This window comes from Maylandia zebra, linkage group LG1, assembly GCF_041146795.1.
Source record: "Maylandia zebra isolate NMK-2024a linkage group LG1, Mzebra_GT3a, whole genome shotgun sequence".
NCBI classification, from domain to species: domain Eukaryota; kingdom Metazoa; phylum Chordata; class Actinopteri; order Cichliformes; family Cichlidae; genus Maylandia; species Maylandia zebra.
In genome coordinates this window covers 30639392-30662967 of record NC_135167.1, presented here as the reverse complement: position 1 = coordinate 30662967, position 23576 = coordinate 30639392, and the positions used below count along the sequence as shown (strand labels likewise).

The following is a 23576-nucleotide window of genomic DNA, read 5'->3' as shown; positions in this document are numbered from 1 at the left end:
ACAAACCCCGGGTGGGCTGAAATAAAAACGCTGTTCACCTTTCCTTTAGAAAACTCAAAAATATTTATGCAAGAGATTAAAAGAAATTGTTTTTCTTTTAGTAATCTCAAAGCAGGTTATTATTTTTTTAAATATTATCTTTTTTTTGGCATTTTGCCTTTATTTGATAGCGATAGTGGAGACAGACAGGAAAGCAGAGAGAGGGGGTAGGAGACGCTGCAAAGGGCCCCAGGTTGGATTCGAACCTGGGCCACTGGCTTCTGGCCATATGGTTGCCTGCTCACCCACAGAGCTAAAGTCGTACAGGTACTGAGAGTTTGCTTGTTGGTTGATTACCTGTTAGTTATGCAGCCAGCTTTTTTAAAAAAAACAAACAAACCCACACACACAAAGGGAGTTTATGGCTTTTCAAACAGGCTACCCCTCCTGAATGAAAGACCAGCCAAAAGTAGTCTAAGGGAGACTGACTGTATCCATGAATTTTTTACTGCTCTTCAGGCTGAGACACCTGGTCCAGAGTTTAATATAAACTGTATTTCTATTAATATTATTACATTTTGGAAGAATGGTTAGTCCCTACCTACTCTCCTTAAATTATCACCTGCAATTAATCCCCAACTTTGCTGCAGTTTTCCTTAATTTCTATTTTAGTTACTTTTCACTGTTTGGGTTAATGGCAGTCTTTGGTTTTTACTGGACTACACTGTGGAGTCACAGCTTGCTTGATAATCTTCAAGCATTGCCCCTCCTCCTTCCTTGGTCGGCAAGAAGTACAATGTCACTCCTGAGCCAGCCAGGGGGGCTCGTTACACCGTAGGTGTCGTGTTCGTGTCTTTGTACTCATGTATGTGCTGTGTGTGTTTATGCGCGGTTGTTTGTGTCTGCGTGTCTGCAGTGCTCCTACTGGTCTCAAAGGTGGTGCCCTGGGCTGTCATGCTCCATGTGCTGACACGGCGGCCTTTGGTCACCATGACGGAGAATTCGTACAGCGTGTTGGGCTTCAGATCTGGCACCGTGTAGCTCAGGTTGGTGGTGTTGACCATCTGGGGAAAAACGAGCAAAAGCGGCAAACAAGAAATCAGTTTGTGAGACGGCAGAGCCGCCGAACAACCCTGGAAACTGTTTTCCGGCAGAGAAAAGAATAGAGCTGTGTGATTTTTACTAACTGAATAACACCTGCAGATGTCTTGCTTTTCCAGACTAACAATCCAAACACTAAACACGTCAAGTTTCAATCTCAGAGAGAACAAAAACATTCACGACTGAGAAGCTGAAGCAAGGCGGCGTTTCAGAATCATTTAAATGCTCCTTCAAGTATAAAACCAGCTCCACAGATCAGTAAGACCTGTTTTAGTTCTAAAATAAATTACCAGTGTGAAGCATTCACATTCACGAGGCATTATGTGCACTATCCAGTGTTTGGAACCACATCCTTTCCATCTTTTGATGGTTTCAATCATGTTTATACGAAATACTCAGTTTTCACTTTATTAGGTACGCCTTGCTAAAATGAGTAAGGTCTGATGAAACAGTCCCGCAATAATTTCCGTGTTTATAATGCTTGGGTTTTTGTTGCAGCTGTTCCGAAGAGGTATTAATTCAACCTCACAGTTACAGCCAAAACAGGGCCTATTTACATCATTGAGAGTAAATATGGCAGGTAAACAACAAAAGCAAAAAAAAACAAAACCTGTCAATTTAAAAATAAATTACATTTTTAACCACCAACTAATATCCTGAACATTAAAACCTTCATGAAGTGGGGTTTTATTGCAAGACTTTTGCAATGGACTGAGTGCACAGTGCCACAAAGAAAGTGCATCATTTACAAAACATCTGTATACGTTATTAAGCGCTAGTGAACTATTTAGAATCTGAAGTTACGCAACATTTATCTCGAGCTCCACTGGGATGAACCAGCATGAGAAAAAAAGTAGTCGTAGCAGCACAGAGTCAGGTTCTCCAGTGTCCTGTCTATAATGTTGCGTGCTATGGCAGAAGTGCAGCTCTCCATTGGGGGCTGTCAAACAGAGGGCAGTAGGATAGGAAATGAAAACACCCTGTTCTTTAGAACCATGCAGCCTGTTAGAGAGCAGTCATCCCTTCAATAATGTACAAGCGTGTCTGTGGACTTGCACTAAGGGAGGCATTAAGGTGAAGGCTTTACTGCTGGTATACCTCTTGAGTACAGCTATGTTTACATACACGATGTACTGTAAAGTTTCAGAGCCTCTCTAATAGACATCATAATATATTAGATTGGTGATGAGCCTCAGTGACACAAAACGTTTTAAGCATCCATTCATGGCAGCAAGCTGAGCAGTACTCCATATATCTGTACTGTTGTGGATTTACATTGTGTTAATGAATCTGCTGTGTAACAAGGCATCGCTCAAATTCTCCCTCCATTTCACTTTGAGTGACAACAAACCTTTGCAGTTCAATGGAAGCCTCAAACAAAAAACACTGGGTGCCAGCATCCGGTGCAAGACCTGGATACTGAGTCTCCGTACGTTTGTGCATACACCTTTCAAGGTGGCGGTATGGAGAATGCACCGTCAGATCTACGCTCTCTTTTTCTAGTTCTCAGTTCGCCTCGTCCTTGTTGAATAATTTATCGGGAAACGCCGGCCTTTATCTGAGCTCTGCTCGGTCACAGGTTTGCACACATGCATGATACAAGGACCACACACACACACACACACACACACACACATCCGCTGTGCTCTATTATTTGGAGATAAGTAATCATCATAATTGAGCTGCAGCTCAGGAATTGGAATCGGAATCTCAAACAGCCTGTTCAAGGCTCGGCTCACAGTCACTACAAATATTTTAACTCTTCAGAGAGAGTGCCTCTTGATTTGCATCTGTTGGACACTAATCCCAGTAAATAAATGTACGATTCTCATGTGGTGTTCTTCACTGATGAAGAACTATTGTTAGGATTTTGTAACAAACCAAAACAAATTTTTTTTTTAACACAGGAAAATCTGCTTGTTTAAATTCCTCAAATGAAGTTTAGTTTAGCTGAGCTGTTCAAGTACAATCACTCACTATCTTTGTATACATCTCTTGACATTGTTACTCCCTCATTTTCATTTCTCATGTTCATGACTATTTGTTTGGCCACTTACGTTTGCAATCCTGCCAGTCCTTGAACTGCTTCAACTCAAAGGGTGCTGTTCAAGCGATTAATTGATTAATCCAATTCTGTGCCAATGTCTGTTAGTTTCGGGATCTGCCTTAACCACCTGCTTGATTTAAATTTTACAGGAAATGCAGCATCATATGATCCAGTGTTTGCTTTCACCCTCGCCCTTTGCTGATCGCTCTTCTGAGTCATTCTAAGTTAAGCTATTGCTAACTCAAACTAATATCTCAATGAATCAGCTTTTTTAAAACTGAAAGGAGCGATGGAGCTGCACACGTCTGACTTCCTATGGACGTAACTGACCAACTTTTTGTATTTTCATCCAGCGCAGAAAGGAATCAGACTGTAGCTGCTTGTGGAAAGATGGGGGGAAAACCAGTTGCTGACAGGCTTCTTTATGAAAGGAACATGAGTGTGTGAGGCTGCACTGTAAACAAACGCACCAGCTGCTCTTCTGCTTGACAAAGTAGCTGCTAAAGGACTGTTTACTCCAGCCATTGATAACACAAAGACTTCTACTCAGAATCCAGCTGTTTTAAAAAAAAGCTAACTTCATGTAAGAGTAACGAGCCTAACGAACAGGACGACCAATCATGTAAGAGCAAGTTCTGAGTTCTGATGATCATAAAAGTGCAGAGCAGAGGATCAGTTCCTCTTTATAGCCCTTCAAAGGTTGAATGAAAACAGATCATCACACTTGTACAAATACCATGCTGCCCCCGAGCTTGGGAGCTGCTGTGGGAATACTTAATTATATATGCCCTCATATGACATCACTTTTTATTTTCAGCGCATCAATACGAATATGAAGGGATGCACAGAAATAAACTGAAATCGTACTATATTGCTGCATCACTAATGTTTGGACACAGCGATCTGATTTGACTTGTTCTCCGTGCTAAATGTGTTGCTTATTTGAAAGCGTTGAACTGAACCAGAAACAGTTGAATGAGCTCCAAAGATTAAAAAACCCCAAAAACAATAAAAGTCTAACTAAACCTGCTTTGGTTAAAGAACTGATGTCGAATTGTAAATCTGATAAACTGAATGCAATCATGCGAAAGAAGAATCTCTTACCTTCACTTTAGTGTTGGCAGGGATGTTGGTCTTCCATCGCACTGTGTAGTAGCGGTTATCTGTAACCTTTTGGCTCTTGGGCAGCGAGTTGTCGGCCCAGGTCACCTTGATGGTGTCGTGGCTCAGCACCGACGCCTGAACGCCCACCGGCGGCATCATGGGGAGAGGGTCTGGTACTGGGGTGTATGGAGCATGTAAGAGGTCGTACAGGTCAACATCGGGGTCTACAGGGTCAGGACATCAGGCCATAAAACCCAACATGCATGCGCACAAAAAATTAAAATGAGCAAATTAAAACGGAATGTGAAGCGTGGTGGATCAGACAGTGGAGCCAAAACAGGACGTGGGGAGGGACGCAGAGGAAGAAATAAGGTTAATGCGTTAAAAATGCAGGACGATGGTGAGGGAGGAGGGGGAGGTGGATGGTTAAGTGCAACAGGGATGGGATTGGGAAGGGTGAAAAGAAGGAGAGAGAAGATTCTATTAGAAAAACAGACACTGACCTCTACAATAAGACCAATCTACAGAAGCTACAGTACAGTATGTGCTGCTCTATCAACTGTAGCACTACGGAAAGAGAGGAAGAGATACTCTATTCATTAAGAAAAGATTACAGTAAATGGAAAACCGGAGTGAAAGAAGACACCCGTAATCCCGCTGCCAAAAGTTACATATTAATGTCAACCCAGTCATTTCAAAGAAAGAGTCAAAACGCATTTACAGATGTTTACATCATGGAGCTTTTACAACATTTTAAAGCAAAGTGGATGAACAGACGGGACACTGAGTGCCCAGGAATATCTTCCCAGAGAGCTGCCGAGAAGGCGCATTATGTTCTTGAAAACTGAAGAAGGAAAACTGAGGATTTAAGGAAGAAGCCTGGAGGCACAGAAGAGGGGAGAGACACTAACAAATGGTCCTGCGGTTGAGGGCTTGTGTCATATTGCTGCTTTTGCTGTGCGGCTCAAAGGTGGAAAGCTTGCTGCGAGAGGGCGAGGTTGGTTGCTCCCTACTTCCAGTTGCAGTCCCTCTTAGAATCAATGCTAGACAATGACTTGTATACTCTTTTAAAAATATACAACTGAAAATATATGCGACCAAACATCTTTAAAAGTGTTAGATTCAGACAGTCAGCTTTGTGCTTAGTGCCTTTACTTAATATGGGTAATTTTATACTAGGATATACACTCACCAGCCACTTCAATAGGTACACCTGCTCAACTGCTAATGCAAATATCTAAACAGGCAATCACATGACAGCAACTCAATGCTTTTAGGCATGTAAACAAGATAAAGAGCCCCCACCCCAAAAAAAACAAAACAAAAAAAAACCGTGATGCTCATCCTGAGTATTTCAGAAACTGCTGAGTTTACAGAGATCAGAGGAGAGTGAGCCGATTGCCCAGAAAGGCAGCAGTAACAGTACTCCTAGCACTGATTACAACCAGGGTGTGTAGAAGAGCATCTTTGAACACACAACGTATTGAAGCAGATGGGCTACAGCGGTGAGGACCACACACTTCTCCCACTAAGAACAGGAAACTGAGGCCATGGTTCTCACAGCCTCACCAAATTTGGACAGTAGGACACTGGAAAAAACGTTATGAGGTTTATGAGCCTCGGCGGCTGATGCGACATTCAGACGGATGGGTCAGAATTTGTCATAAAGGTGGGGGAACAGCAGATTGGCTGTGTGATGAAGTCATCTTAACAGCATACAGGACTATGGTCGTTCCGGCACCTTTCCAAATGCGTGTCAACAGAATTAGAGCAGTTTTGAAGGGAAAGAGGGTCTAACCATTACAAGTGTGATGTACCAAATGAGTGTCCGGTGAGTGTATGTGTGGTGCATTTTGGAGAAATGCATAGATAATTCAGTAAAAAAACACAAATACTTGAATACTAACAATATCATAATACTACTGTCTCTCCAGTTTGCACAATTCTCAGCAGTACTCAACCAGAGGTAATTAAGTAAAAGCTTCCATAGTGTAATATTAATATCTTTTTAAATGTTGAGTGGGGTTCAAACTAAGGGTCCAACAGGCAGCTGCTGGCCATCATGCTGAATGATAAACACTTTAAGATGACCTCGTGGCCGGTGAATTCACTGCTCACAGCTCTGTCCTTGGTTTAGCTGTGACTGGAGAAAAAGCTCTGGTCCGTCACCCGTGATGACACTCCTCCTCAGCCTACTTGTTGGCCCTCTACTCTCTGCCTCGCTCCATTTGATGCCTCTGTACATAGCTGCCCTCATTATACGCCCAAGACTGAGTCACAGAGTTTGTGTGTGCGTGATGAAGCGCCAAGCATTCATGCGGCTGTGGAGAGGCACTGAGGTTTTGGAGTGGCATGCAAGCTACATTTCTTTACCCAGGCTGGAAGAATACAGCGTTCAATATTGTGAAGGAGAAAAGGCTGACTTGCCCTTGTGGAAAAAAACACCTTTTTGAAATAGAGGTGAAATATTTCATTTCCTGCTTTTCAGTTAAGCGTCGTATTATAAAGTATTCAGCCTAGCACTTTCTCAACCAAAGTTCACCAAGTTTTCCTCAGTTTTTTTCAAAAGTAAAAGTACTATGTAGGTCAGCTTGTCTTTTTAATCCCGACTTGAACAAACTGGCAGGAAGGGAACGCGCCCCCGAGGATTCAGCAGCAGACGATGGTGGTGGGCTTTGGTTCTGCTTTGAGAGGAAACGTTTGGATCTGACGAAGGGTTGCCAAAGCCACCACAGGGGGTCTGCGTGTGCACAGCTCTGTATGTGAGTGTGTATGTGAGAGGATGTGAGGAAGCGTCATAGAGAGAAGGGTACAGTATGACAGCGTGCGAGTGTGTGCGCGCACTCCGGCTGCCACCCCCCCTCGACGCATGTTGACGTGATTCATGTCATCCAGCATCCAACCCCTCCTCAATTGGTTGGTGCAATAGTGCTGCAGCAGAGACAAACTGAGAGTGATCAAGGCTGAGCGGAGAGGTGGGAGGCTGGATGGGAAAAAGAGGCGGGTGCAGCCCACATTCTGGGACACCCCAGGGTGCATGGGCTGGCTGTCTTCTGACACTGTCACATAATCTGTGTGAACTCCACAAACATGCAGTCTAACTGGCAGTGCCTCACGCTTTAAGATCATTTGTCAAGCACCCAGGATTGGGACTTAAGTCCTACTTTTAATTGTGTGGCTGGCAGCCTAACAGGACTGTCCATATTCTGCGGCTGTTTTTAGTCTGCAGCACAGAGAAAACTGCGTCTCAGAGTTCGACTGATGCTGGATATTTCAGGTCAGTGCTGATGTCTGCCAAAATCCCATTACGCTAACATTGCATAATGAACATTTGTGATGAGGCTCTTTTGAAGTCGGTTATGAAAGACTTCATACAAACTTGTCGCTGCATAAAATATTCTTCTTTTGCCTGATGAAGGTTTTTTTCCTTCTTTACTTAAAAAAAAAAACCTCAAGTAAAGCTTCTGCCGTTCATCCTGGTTAAAATATCCATAATCACTCTCACATCAGGACTGATAGTCTGGGATAAAAAAATTAAGGGGTTTGCTCACTTGATTAAAAAGAGACTCAAGTATTCTGGGGGCCATGATGAAGAGAGTTAATTAGAGCAGTGAGACTCCCCGATGACCCATTATCTGTCTGGTAATTTGAAGTCGAGACACATTTTTTCTGATAATGACGGCGGATTAGAGAGAGCGAATAACTGTAACTCAGAATTATTTTTTTTTTACAGCCACACGGTGCAAGGAGCACTGCTCACATTACATGTGATCTGAAGAACAACAAGATGAAGAGACTAAATGTGACCACTTCAAATGTTGCGTCTGAGCGCTTCAAGGTGTAAGAAATCCACTATCGCTTCAAATAAGAAAAGCCATTCGACATGTGGATGTGTCTGGTTCCTACCTGACTGTGCTCTGGTGACGGCGCTCTCGTACACGGGAATGCCTTCACCCACGTTATTGAAGGCTTTTAGTGTGATCACGTAGTGGGAGCTGGGGTCTGTGAGAGAAAGAGAAGGATGGGGGGAATAAATTGATGCAGCCACCTCATCAACCAAAACTCTTGAGACGCTCAGCTTGAGATTGCAATATTAGCAGAGCGAGTATTTCAATACAATCAGTCCTATTACAGCCATTATAATAGAGACCTCAATTATGCACATATACAGTACTGTGTAAAAGTCTTGAGCCAACCCTCATCTCTTTACATGTTTCTTCTTCTATCAGATGGATCAGCTGAAAGGCCAGGTGTATGTTTGGTGGGTCTTTGGCGGATTTGATCTCTTAAAACATGATTCAGATGCAGTTCATCTGCTGAAGTCTAAGAAAAGCGTCTGGACTTTTCGCCTCTCATCGAGGTGAAAAGTCTTGAAGACACTTTTCTTTCCAAGCTCCTTAGACTGCGTCTGCCGCTTCTTTTGACCCAACTAGTCCAGTTTTTTTCAAATGTTTTCTGTTTTAGGGACACACTTCACACCAGCTAATATTCAGCTAATAGCCCTTTGGGATTCACATTGTTGGGTCAACAATACCATTTTAAGTATGTCAAACTGTTATCTTTGGCATTTTTCACAGATTCTACTAAAGAAATAGGAACAAATTCTGTGTTTTTGTGACAGGCTGCTAAGTAGCAAAGTGCCTAAAGATACAATGTAAAATTTGTTCTTCACCAAGTCATCTGCTATGTGTAGACACAACGCTGATCCATTCCTTTAGTTAGGTGTCTTTTGTATGCTTGAATGATTCATAAGTCAGTGTTAAGTGGCTAAAGAGACGAAACTCTGAAAATGGTCAGGTTCAAGGGATTGGACTAAAAATGACTGAAAATAAATTGATGTCCAAATAAAAACTGTGAAAGGCCTTCAGAAAGCCTCATTGGAAGAAAAATATGAAGAAATGGTTGAAAAATTCCTCCCTGTGTCTCTTTTTTCTATCCATCTTCTAGGCCCCCTTACTACAGCATTTAGACAGTGATCAGCTGTGGCAGTAGAGTGTGATGATAGAGTGTGATGCGCATTATATACTTAGAAGAACAAAAAAAAAATCAAATGTTTCTTGAACGGTGGTTCTATCAGAGCAGAGCTTCCTGAGGTTTAAAAGGAATTAACTTTAATTTCATCATGTAGGTTTTAGAGTCAAATACAGTTTGTGTGAGCTTCCCAAAGGCAGCATTGATCACATGCGGAGAAATGGCCCTCATGCAAAAGAAGAAGCAGAACATTTTAATGAGGTAAAACTGGTTTGATGACAGCGAGTGCTAAAACCACCAAATATTTTATTCAAATATCATGACCTTTAATTATTGTGTGCCCATTAGGCCAATCTGTATAATTAGCAGCTCAGGCGTGTGGTGGAGAGGATCTTATTAATTCTCTAAACACTCACTGTGGGGTACAGATGAATTAATTCAGTGCTTGTGCGTCTGCCTGTGTGTTTGCTTATAATACACAAACCATTAATTAAACTTAGCGTATAAAGTATCACATCAAATAGATCACATTAACATTTTGTCTGATAATGATTTGACACGTGGATCATTAGTATTTGATCCTTATGTGTAACTATTTTGGGGACAAGAATGTGCACACATCGATACAAAAAGCTGAAAGAAACACATGTGAAGAACAAAAAGGGAGCGACCGTTCTTACCGAGGTTCTCGATAGTGAAGTAGCGCTGCTTGTAGTCCACTTTGATGGTCTGCGCGTGTGGACTGCCGATGCCGTAGCCAATCGCGTAACCGCGCACCATAATGTCCTGGTTCTCCGGCGGCGTCCAGCTCACCACGATGCTGTTGACCAGCGGCCGGACGTGCAGCGAGCTAGGCTGGTCCGGAACACGGGACTCTGATGGGGGAGAAGCAGGAAAAACTTCAGATGAGGAGGAAAAATAAATGCTAAAATAAATAATTGCTCAAAACCAAGTGACAGCTTCCGGTTTAGTAAAACAGCTGACGTTACCATCCAAGTCGCTCTCAAACGTCTCTGCCGTCATCCACTCGGTGGCCGGTCCCGTGCCATTTACCGTCATGGCTGACACTCGGAAGGAGTACTCCGTTCCATGCTCGAGACCTGGACGGGCAACACCAACACATCAGCCTGAGATTCAAAACTGGAGTATTTAAATAGAGCTTTGGCCAAAATGATCCGCCAAGTCAACTCCTCCATTAAAACCTCTCTCAGTTCTGGTTTTACTACTGGTGCGCTCTGATTGGCTGGGTCAGTTGGGCTTTCAATAACACAAATATTTTAAAGCAGATACCTGATACGTCTCTCCACGGCTTAAGGAGAAAATCCATAACTCGCCTAATCTATATTAAAGTTGATTACATTTTATTTTCACATCTGATGAGTACGATTCAATGGGATTTAAAGAAAAACACAACACTAGCCTTTAAAACAAGTTAAAAAGAGAGTGTCTGATAAAAAGTAGCACAAAAGGAGAGACACTAAGAGCAGAAGTTTAAAAAAAATGGTAGTCTGGATTAATTCATATTTTAAAGCTATATCTCCCTTAGAGTGAGCTGCAACACCGCTGGGTGCCAGCTTTGGTATTCAGAGAAGAGGGGAACGCCTGCTGACAAATGATGTGTTGCTGTATTAATTTGCTGCAAAATTTTTCATCATCGCCGTATTGTCCCATTTGCACGCTACATGCTAATCCTGTACTCTCTTCGCTCTGTACCCACTATTCTGGGCCGCCCTTGGGGGTAGCTTCTGAAGACTGCCTAACCATCCGTGCCTCCGAGGCTACAACATCTTCTTCTAAACGCTTCTGAACCAACAAACACCCCTGTGTCCCCCCCCCCCACAGAATGTTCTACAAAAATCAACTTTTAAGTGTATATTCTCTTTGATGCAGCACACAGCGTGAAGCCGGGCCACTTGAAAGTTGCTGAGACGACATCTAATATTAATCACCGCTGCCGTGCCTCTCTTGCGATATTGTGCATATTTTGCTGATAGCGGTGGGTAATGTTAGGGTACAATAGGACATGTAACTCAATTGCAATGGGTTTAGAAACTGATGTGTGGATGTTGAGTAAATAAACAGGCCCACAGTTAGTCTGACTAATCCCATGAATCATCCGATACGCATCTTCAGGCTCAAGATAAGAGATTTATAAAAAAAATTTTTTAAAGAAAATCCTGCACCCCATCAGACACAGCTCACACTTTCCAAGACGCATCAGATAAAGATACTAAAATATAGAGATGACATGGAGTCTGATAGCATAAAAGTTTGAGTTTAGGGCTCAGTGAAAACGTCAAAAAAAAAAGGGGAATTCTTTGTGGATCCATCATTTTAAAATCTGATTCGATATGTAAATCTATGCATCTGTATCACTTTTGGGCTTTTAGACGAGGACATAAAACCATCACAGTGATGTCATTGTTTTTGTGTACAGCTCTAAAAACACCCTGCAGACGTGCACAGTGATGCATGTGTCCATAACTGTACAGCAAAGTCTTTTGCTCACAGCACTGCCTGTTAAGAAAACTGTTCATGTCTCCTCTCCAACTTGTCATTGCACTTTTTTATCTGGTGATGGGATGACTTTTCGTAGCTGCAGGGCGTGTATAGCTCTAAATGATCCGTCTTTCAAACCCGGTTCTGAACCTGCGTATCCAGGGTGGTTTGGAGACTTTGTTTTCAAACTGGGTTAAAAGGCCAAGCACATACAAGAAACATTTTACTAGCAGATGTGAACTATGGTGGCTCTCTTCCCACACCTGAACACCCACTGAATGTAACTGGAGGTAAATTTTATAGCTAAACTCTTCCTGTACACATGGTAATAAATGCAATACATTCATAAGCACTTCCACTGGTCTGAGGGAAGAGGACGGATTTATTCAAAAAGTCATTAGTCACAATTTTTTTATTCATTACCATCCATGAGCTTGTAAAGCTGGGTGCCTTCAGTGGTTTCAGATTCGCTCCTGCGGGATCCTTTCCGGTATCGTATCTTGTAGCCGGTGATCTTCCCGTTCTGGCCGCTCAGGGGCGGAGGCTGCCACCGAAGCATGATGCTCTGAGACGGGGAAAGGTGTAAATGAAACAGAATGTCATGTTTAGCAAGTACTTTTGGGGCCTGTAGCTGTAAAGGTGACCTCACAGTTTAGCAGGCGGCATCGCACCTTCCCACGCACCTTGGCGTGGACCTTTGTGTTAACAGTGTCACCGCGGTCCAAACAAGAGGGAGACCCACATCGAGCAAACACCCCCGTGAGCGCGAGAGATGCAGCGCAAACAGATGCATTAGGAAGAGATGACTATGAATAATAAAAGTTGCGATGATAAGCGAGGTGTGTGGTCAGGTTAAGCCTGCAGAGACACCGAGGCAGAGAGATGAAGGCAAGACGCTCTGCTGGCGGGCCCACGCTGCACTCTTTTGGGATGTGCGCTGCTGAGTTTTTGTGTGCCCATGTGTGTTTAAAGAGATAGGTGGGGGGTGGCTCAGCGTGGGAGAAGAGTTAATTAACGCTTCCCCACTGTCACACTGATGCACAAAAGCCCGAGTACACGCACAGGGCACGCGTGCGCTCCTCCCCAGCAGAGTCGAGGGAATTGCACAAATTAAATTTGTGTGAAGTGTGTTCAATTATTTCCATTTTTCTTATTACACTATCGGCCCCGGCTCGTCATGTCTGTTGCGTTTCTACCTTCCTGGCGCTAATCACAAAAAACAGTTTAATTGACTTTTGTAAACTCACAGGGGAAGGTGAAGAGGCTGATGCCAAAAGCAAAAAAATACAACAACAACAAAAAACCCAGAGAAGTAAGATCAGAAAACACGATGATCAGGTTGCCTTGTAGGTGAAAGATGCACCTTTCTGCTTGACAGGACCCAAAGAGGAGACCACACATGAAATGAATGTTAATTAGCTCTTTTCCACTTTGGTTGGGTGTACCGAACTAATTGCATAAATGGTTTGTATCTAAATAATTGTACTGTAATTGTTCTTTTAATGGCTTGTTTACGCTCAAAGTGAAAGACAATGACAACAAAAAGAGAAAATGAGATGAATTACTGAATGACACTTAAAGGGGAAAAAAAGAAGAAATCTGTCAGATGTTTGTTTCACAGCTTTAAACCGCTTGGTCCGGGCCTCTACAAATCTCAGCAGAGGATCCCTCAGCATGGGTGGCTAGCTCTAACTCAGGCTGGGAGTGTGTGATAGGATTGTCTGTCAGTGTTTTCCCTCACTTGTGCTAAGCATCGACCCGCAAAGGGCCAAAAGTGCTGGTTGCCGTTTTTGTAGTCAGTGCACACACCCCGAGGTTTTCCCTATCTCTTCTTTTTTTCTTTTTGCAATTGCTGTCTCACATGTCATGAGTGAGAAACATCTTTTGTAAAAATTAATCCCTCACTCGGGTGGGAAAGTACAATAAACAGGCCTACAGCTCTCTGTTTGAAGATCAAATGGCTGAGATGATGGGCAGCCGAGGCCCGTTTCCTGTTTTAATCAGGGGCGTGTTGTGCAGCCAGCAGCCACCTCAGCAGCCTTATCAAATAAAGCGCGTCACGCGAGAACTGCGGCATGTCTCGGCTGAAATAAACAGGATTTAACAATGAAACTTAAAAAGACTGAGAGGATGCCAGGACTTGTTGGCTGAGCTGTGGGGGAAAAAAAGAAATTGATCCAGTTATCTCTGCTCCAAAGAGAAAATTGAATCCAGATAAAATGAGATCTCACTTTTAAACAAGTAAATCTTTTTATCACGTTGCCTATAAGCCTGCTAACAAAAAAAAACAAAAGGTGAGTGAGAAAGTGAGATCTCTGTTACAGAGGGTGAATTGGAAACTGGTAAGTCATCACACTTCTAACCGTTTGCACTTAATGAACCGATATTGGTTGAAAAGTTAACTTTTCCAACTTACATTCATTATGAGTTGTGTTATGTTGGGTTTCAACTAGATGTCTAACTTCATTCGACCTATAAATTCTACCTGAGTATCAGTTTTAGTTAGCCCGCATCTTCCTGTATCCTATCAGATTTGAGCTGTAGGCTCCCGTGCCAGTTTCTGTACGGATGGAGTGATACTGAGGATAAAACCTTCTGACAGGCGAGTCTCCTGCCGACGAGAAGATCGATGAGGGTTCACACGCCCTCTTAACCAGCTGGGGCTACAAGGATCTGACGCAACTAATAACACAGCAACAACGGTGCACTGGCCTGCGGGCTATGTATCTGTTCAACTGTTTGTGTGCGCGAGTAAGCGAACGAGCGGGCGGGTGAAGGCGGATTTGCTCAAGCAAACACATAAACGCAATTGCTGTACAACAAACAGTCTGCAGGCAGTTTAGGTGTACCTGTAGCTTAAGTCCTCAACAAGGCAACAGAGAAACCTAAACAAGTTAAAAAGGTCCGTCGACGCTCCCTTCAGTCGAGACAAATAAACCTCACCTTTGAGTTATGGACCTCGATGGTCAGGTTTTGAGGCGGGGCACTTGGTACTGTGAAAAAATGAAAACACCAACAATTTGTTAGTGTAAAACTAAAGAAAACATAGAAATCTACATTTTGGCAGAGCTCAAACAATCAAGTTATTAATTAACTGGACAGAACAACGTTGTAAACAGAGCCCCATTAACTGAGAACCTCAAGTTTTGGACTGCTGATTGGACATGATGTGGAAGCCGGGGTTGTCTTCCTTCTTTCAGCCGCTTCCTTTTCTGCCTTCAAGTCACCTTATTGTTAGAATCCTGTTTCACATCAACCCTCCTTTGTCCTCCTTTGCTAAATCCACATTAGCTCCTTTAATACAGCAAGGAAACGGTGTGTGATGACACATTTACCTCACCAGATGTATTTTATAGTTTCAATACTCTTTATACCCCAACTTTTCAAATGCTTTTGTGGTGGCTGTAGCTCAGGAGGTAGAGCAGTGATGTTTGATTACTGGCTGCTCCAGTCTGCGTGCCAAATATCCTCGGGCAATGTACTGAACCTTGAGTTGTTCCCAAAGAGTTTGAGTGTGAATGTGTGTGAATTTAAGGCAGAAAAGTACTTAAAAACCCCCCAAAACTGTTAAGTGAGACATGTTAAGCAAAAAGCTTTGAGTGCTCAAGAAGAGCAGAAAAGCACTATATAGGAATATTTCCAGTTACCATTTCAGTGGTGTTACAATAAAAGTCAAATTAGTGTTGGTACATTTACACTTCATCAGTCCACTAACCGTCAGACAGGGTGCGAACGACAACGTCCTCAGTGGAGACGCCAGGACCGTGCCTGTTGTTGGCCACCACACGGAAACTGTACTCTGTGTTCTTCTTCAGCCCCGCCATGCTGTACGACTGGCCGTCTACGTCAATATCCTGAATGAGAAAAGGAGGGAAGGAGAGGAACTTGTCAGTGAATTGAGAATCGTGCGACTTCCCTTGCTTAAAAAGCAAACACGCCTCTACTTTCACGGCTGCTCACCGACATCTCGATGTTTACGAACAACGGGAAAAACAAAAACCGAATACGTGAAGCTTGTACGAAAAGGAAACATTTATGATTACCTGCAGAAAAAGACAAAAACACTGATAGCACTACAGTGCAGCATTTTTATAGTATTTCACAGCCAACAGCAGTCTGATAAACGCAGACATTTAGGACCGTTCCAGTAGCTTCACAATGTGACGCCAGCCTTCATCGTTTCATCACGCTAACATTTGTGTTTGTAATTCGGTGTGAAAATGTCGTCTTCCGCAGAGACGCAATTTGTGCCTTCTGTGATTTTGACTTGCTTTGCTTTACAAATTGGGCACGCTGACACATGCCCAATTACTTCAAGCCTATTTGCATGCAGCTCTTTGGTTGTGACATTTGGAGAAAAAAAAGGCACTTGGAGGAAACTCTAATCTTGCTTCCAGAGCGGTCCATTCCTTGACCTCTGAACTTGGGTCAGCTGATTACCTCTGGCCACGTCACCCTTGAATTTGCATCATATGTTGTCCCCGTCTTCCCTCTGCCCTTTCAATATTTAATATCGGTTCAGCACTGTGTCTCTCTCTCTCAGTCCGCTTCCTTCACCTCTCCTTTACTACCACTTCATCTCTCCCCGTTTTTCACCTCATCTCTGGCTCTCTCCTCCAAGGAGCTGAGGCATCATTACTCAGTGCACCGGCTGACGTTTCATCCATTATCATATTAAAGGCTTTTTAATGCCTCACTGGCTTGCACACTGCTACTGCTGGGGTTGACTCAATATCTAAGCAGCTCGATTCCACTCTTGTGACAGAGTTAGTCCTGCAGAGAAGCACCAAGTGAATCATATCTGCTTTCTTTTAGCACAATGCCCTGCTGTTTCTGTGAGACGATGAATCATTAAGAACGCCGCCAAAAATCAGCACAAAGGGTCTTGGCAAATGATTAGGGATTCTTACCTCATCACAATTTGTATGAGAAACCAATCAGTTGTACGCATTTTATCTAATGGGCCCTGCGAAATCAGGCATCAGCTTCACACACTATGCCTCGCTCACAGGGTAAACTGTGAGCAGTGAGCACACGCTGCATCTGTTTAAAGTCTGCACTTATTTCAGGTGATTTAAGCAATTTATCACCGATAAAAGAAAAGCAAAACACAAAGACGACGTAGCAAAGCAAGCGGTGTGACATATGTTTCAGGACAATCTTGTTTAGAATTCAATAATAAAAAAAACAATCATGCAAATCTTCAATTTTACTTTAATTTTCGACTTATTTCTCCGATTAATGTGTTTTTAATTCATTGGTTTTTAAAATCTATTGTGAAGCACTTTGTAGCTTCATTTTAAAAGATGAGCTGCAATTTAAGGCAAAAGGTTTTGGACACCTGTTTATGTCTTTGCTACCTGCAAACCTTTGAATTCAAAAAAGTCTTCGCTAGGCGCTCGAGCAGCGTGAGTTTGTCCCTGGAGTGTGGTTCACGCCCTACCTGCTCTTTGCCGACGCTCTTGTCCGTGTAGTACAACTTGTACGAGAGGATCTCTCCATTGCCAGTGAGGGGTTTGTCCCAGCTGAGAGAAACGGAGGTCGGCGTGTTGGACACCCCCTGCAGGTTAGGAGCCGGGCCGGGTACTTGGACTGGTGACGAAATATCACAGGTGGACAGAAATTAGAAAAGCAGCAAGTGTGACCATTTTGTTCTCTTATCTTGAACCGTTCTTCATTTTTATTGTGTCTCATCTGGGAGAAAGAAACTAATTTACCAATTCCTAGTTCTTACCACCTAAGACATATTCTTGGCTACCTCACAGTCACATTTCCCAGCGCTAACACTGACGCCAAATTGACGCCACTGACGCCAGCGTGCTGATTTTCTTCCTATTCCCAGAACAAAAGCGGAAGTTTCAACAAAAACATCAGTATGCATCTAATATCCCATCACCGCTGGGATCCTGCTACCTTTGAATGTGGTAGCCTGTTTATTGTATTGCACTTGATTAGTAAATTAAGGCAGCAGAAACAGAATGTATATTTATATATGTCTTATCCTGGCTTCATAATATGCTGGTATACTAGATGAATATGGGATGTAGTCCACTTTTACAATTAGCGCTGAGTTATTTTTGCAGCGGGAGCTGATCTGCTACATAACTCTGGTGCAGGAGGCTATGGGGAAACAGAACTGCACTGGTTATCTGGTGCAAACGTAAATGAAAGCAGACAGGAACCTCAAACTAAATATTTCATGTAATATGCAGCGTGCTCAAAGACGCAGCTATCGTAACAAAATGTGTATCACCGTTCTAATAATCTGTGACTACACTGTGTCTACGTATATGTACATGTTACTTGTTGTGTCTGTACTGTGGCCCATCGGATTTAAAATCAAGCAGTGACTCTGAGGTTCAAGTGCCAGCTGTCAGACATGCTATATGTCTGCTCTGGATACATCTTGTAGACATTAGCTGCAGGTGTTCCTGCCAGAAGAAAGAAGCTCCCATTTGTTAGCGTGCACAGATGTTAGAAGGGTGAGAGACTGTGTGTGTGTGTGTGCAGGTGTGTAAAGCCCGTCTCTAAAGAGAAGTGATACAGAGGGAGTGTGGTTTGCACATGCTTGGCACTCGGATGCAGGTCAACAGTTTAAGCTCCAGTTCGTAGCATGTTCTTACATTAAAGGCGCGCACACGCGACAGAGACATACGGCACAGCTACAGCCCGCCCTCACTGCTATCCCCCTGGGTGGCTGTGCTCCTGCTGCCGGGCATTAAGATGTAGCGTGTGTGCTTTTGTGTGTTGATTCGTCCGCCCTCCAACCAAGGACACAAGTAGAGAAACAGCAGCTGACCTACAAAGTGACAGTGACTGAGCTGTAGCTTGGTCGAGAGGAGAGGGTTGTCCACAGTCTGACAGTGTGCTGGGAAATCCCCTTCACAGCACTTTCAAGTGATTTTGGAGCAGCAGCCACAGAGAGGTTTACACACTCAAACACAAAGAGAGAGAGGAGAGGAAGGGAACCACTTTGCTACTCCTTCCTACAGTCGGGCTTATGTGTCCTCTATTCAAAACATCCTAATAAGTTTCTCAGTAGACTGGAAGAGGAGAGTGTTGGAATCTGGAATACTAATTTCCAGCATTCCTCACTCAAGTAGGCATGTTTTGAGCCAAACACACGGAAGATTCAAGTAAATGTAAACAAAAGTAAACAAGAAGCGGCTTAAAAGAAGAAAATGCAGCGCTTCTCTGGTCTGCTCTTGGGTGGTCTGCCTTAACGAACAGCACTAAACAGCCTTCTCTGTGTGTGCCCATGTGTGCGGGGAATATGGGATGTCTCTGTTTGAATTGAGTGTATACTGCATATGAGTGAATATTTGTTTGTGCGAATGTTTATTTGCCTCTTGTGTGCTTCCTTTGAGTGCATCCTGTTTGCATCAGTGTGAGCAGTGTGAGCACGCTTCCGACAAACTGGCTAGAGTGTGGCTTTGTGTTTATGTGTCCTGTTTACCGAGCACATATATACGTGTGTGTGTGTGTGTGTGTGTGTGTGTGGAGTAAGTGAGCAAGAGTGTTACCTTCAGCTTGGGTGGCCACTTTGAGCGCTGCAGAGCTCTCGCCCTGGCCGTTGCTATTGTGGGCCACAACCCTGAAGCGATATTTGGTGTCTGGCATGAGGTTCTGGATGGTGACCTGCATCTCCCCTGGACGACTGGTATTCACGACTCGCTCCCTGATAGGGGGGGGTGGGGGTGGGTCGCACGCAGACCGGTAACAGAACAGTTAATCATTCTGACCTTAAATTACCCAGAAGGTTTTGTTTAATGCTGGTTTGCGAGAAACAAAGTGAAGTGGCATTTAGAGCACCTAATATCTTGGTGCCAAACACATGTGCATAATAATGGCATCCAACTTTTTGAAGAAATCCTTATTGAGTTCACTCTTCCTATCAATGAGATAGGGAGTGTCCTCCAAAACTGAATGGTGTTTTTTTCTTGTATATTTTATATATTCGTGTATATTTTCTTGTTATTGAGATGCCCAGATATGTAATTTTCACATAAGTTATTTTAAATGGTAGAGATGCAAGCCACTCACTGCTTTCAAATTTGATGGGCAATACTTACTTTTTCCCCAGTTGATCCCTTAACCGCCAAAGGTGCCAAAATTAGTCAATAACGGAGAGAGTTGCTGGGATGGAAGTTTGGGGTTTTGTTATGTATAGTAAAATGTCATCAGCATAGAGCAATATAGTATTAGAGGTATATGCTGTGTCATAACCATGTATATCAGCGTGAGTGCGAATTGTCCGTGCCAGGGGTTCCAGAGCAAGAGTGAACAGTAATGGACTAAGAACACATCCCTGTCGTGTCCCTCTGCTGAGCTTAAACTGAGTGGATAATGTTTGGTTTGTAAGGATTCTGGCTGTGGGATTCTTATACAGTAATTTTATCCAGGAAATAAAATCTTGTCCTAATTGAAATTTCTCTAAGACAGCAAAGAGACGGGGCCACTCAACATGATCAAATGCCTTTTCGGCATCTAAGCTAAGTATAAGTAGGTCCTGTTGCGCCTTAGAGGAGTAAATTATATTAAATAGACGTCTTAGATTGTTAAAGGAGCTCCTATCTGGTATAAAGCCTGTTTGATCTGAATGTACCAGTTTATCTATTACCATACCGAGTCTACTCGCTAGTATTTTAGCCAGGATTTTTTTGATCCGAATTTAATAAAGAGATAGGTCTATATGATCCCACTTCCTCCAAGACTACCGTTTTTTGGGAGTACAGTAATAACTGCTTTATTCAATGTTGGTGGTAAGGTGCCCACATTGTATGCATGGTTGTACAGTTTAAATACATATGGAGCAAGTTTGATCTTGAGCTGTTTGTAAAATTCATTCCCTAACCCATCTGGGCCTGGACTCTTACCATCTTTACCATTTTATAATACACAATAGATTTAGTAATTTCTTTAGTTGTAATTTTGGCATTCAGGATCTTGCGATCCACCTGATCCAACACAGGGAGGTCACATCAGTGTCTTTCTTTTAATGTGTAAAAGGCTCAATTAGATTTTATATGTATATTATCTTTTGGCTGAGACTTTAAATTTTCTTTTCCTGTATTTCTTGGAGGCACTTTGTAACATTGGCTTTGATAATGAAGTTGATTAATACAGGACTTCCTAGTCTTAAAAATAAGTGTCATTATTAGTAAGCCTCATTATTTTTTTAATCCATTAGTTGGCATCCATTAACTTCCCAAAAAAACCCAAACCCTCCATTCTGAAAACTTTCAATTTAAATGCGTTTTCCATCAAAATAATCCTTTTTGTACCTTAGAGTGGCTGAGATGCCACTTACCCACAGCTACTCTCCCTCTGCATCTGCACGTCCCTCTTCATCACATGCTCTCTATGTGGAAGGAGTCCCAGTGGCCTTTCCACACTGCCACATCATTCTTTTGTTTAGTTTTTTATTTTTTTTTTAAGTGGGAATGGAAAATATAAAATCCGCAGTAACGGGAGCAGCTTTAAAATAAAACATCTTGATGGATTAACATTCGGAGGTATTCATTGCACTAACTTTATCTTCATGCAACTCCTTTACTCTGCTCCATATGCACGTCTGTATCACTGCTCCACACACAAAAACAGAGCAGAGGAGAGAAAGAAACTAGAGCAGAAACTGGCATGATTGCTAAATTAATGCTGGCACTGGTCTATAAACTAACCAGCTCACCTGTTGGCAGCAGGACCGGGAGACCTAGTTTACAACCTCGCTGAGTTATCGGTACGCTCCACGTATTTGCAGATTCTGTATATTAAAGGTTTGCTTTTGCTTACCGTCATGTTACAGAGAAGACATAAAAAAGAAGACTTGTGGAAAATCCTCTCAGCTTCTTAAATTTTATTCTCAGTCAGTAAATCCTCCGCCTGTGAAGCTGGGAGAAATTTACCACAGAACTATTTGGGGGGGAAAGCGAGCATGGTATTTGAACATTTGTTTTTGGGTTTTTTTGGGGTTTATATTTGTTTAAGAAGGAGGTTTTGCTTTAAGTGACTGAACTTCTTGAATCAGATATTTCAGTGGTCTGAGTGTGTGTACTTGAGCAATGTGCTGATGCCAGCAGTCGTGTGCGTGTATTAGTACCCCCTCCAGGAAAGTGTGCGTTCTACCTGCTCGTGCCCTCCTGGCTGTAGAAAATGGAGTAGGTCAACTCGTCCCCATGCGGCTCGGCTGGTTGACGCCAGGTCAGCTTGATGAAGCGAGTGGACACCAGCGAAGCCACGACGTCTCGGGGGGCCGAGGAGGTAGGCCCTGCTGGACTGCCTACACCTCTGGAGCCTGGTGTTACATGGTCAGTAGTGTTAGGAGTCAGTGAAGGGGGAGGGAAAGAGGGCAGGGCTACGACTTTGGGTTGGGAGGGGGTAGGGAGGGAGGGATGGTGGGATGAGAGCAAGGGAGACCGGGAGGGAGACAGCCGTAGCATGTCGGGGTCGGGTGGGAGAAATATTGTGCAGAGGTGCCCAAAAGGAGCAGGTTGAGGAGAGGAGTTGAAATGGAAATGAAAGTGGAACGAAAGAAAGGGAGGAAACAAAAAAAAGAAAAAACAAAATAACAACAACGTAACAAAAAAAAAAAAAAAGACTCTTGGTGTGACAAGGAACCACAATACAACACTTCTACTACACTCACAAAGCTGACAAAGAGGGAGGGACTACACATGCAGATCTACACACACCTGTCTAATGCAAGGGCAGTGGGAGCAGAACATAGTGTCACACACTTAACGTTCACCATCAGTGGCTTTCCTGCCAATCATTGGCATTAAAATGAATGATTGGACTGCATTTCTGCAAGGAGAGACACTTTGTCGTGACAGGGACAAAGTCGTCTCGTGGCCGTCTGACTTTTATTTTACAGTAAAACAGCTTCGGACTAACCCAACCCCCCCTCTCACTTTAGCTTCTCATAACTAACGATGCTGCTGAAGCACTTCTGTCGTCGCATTCCACAGCCAAGCCACAGAAATGTTTGTGATTTCATTTCGAGTGCGTGTGTGTGTTTTTCTTTTTTCCTCCTCCTTTTCGGAGGAACAATCTGCGGTCGGACCTCGTGAGATCTGCTTTCCATTTGCCTGGCAAGCAGGCGAAACAAAACCATACGGAAAGAATGTTAGTCCGTATGACATTTCCATTTGTTTGCAGGTCGGGGGGAAACGGACTGGAGGGCAAGGCTGAAAATATAGGAAAGGCGCATGGCAAGTGCTGTGCTCAAACGGTGTGTTATTACCGGAGAAATTGCGATGGAATGGAAAGCGGCTGCTGGCATATTTATCTGTCACAGCATGTGGACTAACCGCTAATTTGGCTTTCAGAATTTGTTTACGTATCAAAGAGTTCACTGACTTCTGTGATCATATAAAAGCCAACATATGATATAGAAGATTCTGACCCACCCCCAAAGAAAAATGACACTGTTTGTATACACTTTCTGTATATAAACACTCAAGAAACTTTAGCTTCAACTCCGTATTTATGGGCTCTGTGTATACCGAGTAATGCTCTAAAGAACTGCTGTTGAATTTGTAGCATGCTCCAGTACTTTGGATGGGAAATAAACAGATTGTCAGGCTCAATTTTAGCTTGTTTACATCTACACTCAATAAAAAAAAAAAAAGAAAAAAAAAGGTACTGTTGCCCAAATTTGGATATCTGTCTATGAAATCCAAACTCTCGTTAAAGTCACAGACATCAGCACGACACCTTGTGTAGGATATGTGGAGGGCCGCTTCTTGCACATTTCAGGAATGTTTTTTTTTTTATTCATTCTCATCTGAAAAGATGGATTTAGGTCAGCTGAGTGATGAGGCCTTGCCTTACCCTACAAAAATCCAGTATTGTTTGAACTCCAGTGGCCAGCCAA

General features: G+C 43.1%; 1 protein-coding gene across 13 annotated transcripts in view; it reads right to left on the bottom strand.

Moving 5' to 3' along the window:
- neo1a (neogenin 1a) overlaps positions 1 to 23576 on the bottom strand; it is a 162251-nt gene that overhangs the window by 9630 nt on the left and 129045 nt on the right. For 9 of the 13 annotated variants that reach the window (XM_076884798.1, XM_076884802.1, XM_004557994.6 and 6 more), the window contains exons 8-18: positions 21827 to 22061; positions 19225 to 19379; positions 17145 to 17293; positions 15417 to 15555; positions 14645 to 14694; positions 12125 to 12266; positions 10192 to 10302; positions 9883 to 10077; positions 8138 to 8233; positions 4232 to 4455; positions 905 to 1043 (exon numbers count right to left, since the gene is read on the bottom strand). In XM_076884798.1, coding sequence (XP_076740913.1) covers positions 905 to 1043; positions 4232 to 4455; positions 8138 to 8233; positions 9883 to 10077; positions 10192 to 10302; positions 12125 to 12266; positions 14645 to 14694; positions 15417 to 15555; positions 17145 to 17293; positions 19225 to 19379; positions 21827 to 22061 — 1635 coding nt within the window. The remainder of the gene's footprint in view (positions 1 to 904; positions 1044 to 4231; positions 4456 to 8137; positions 8234 to 9882; positions 10078 to 10191; positions 10303 to 12124; positions 12267 to 14644; positions 14695 to 15416; positions 15556 to 17144; positions 17294 to 19224; positions 19380 to 21826; positions 22062 to 23576) is intronic. The other 4 variants (XM_076884790.1, XM_004558004.6, XM_076884780.1 and 1 more) reach the window with 3 other exon arrangements.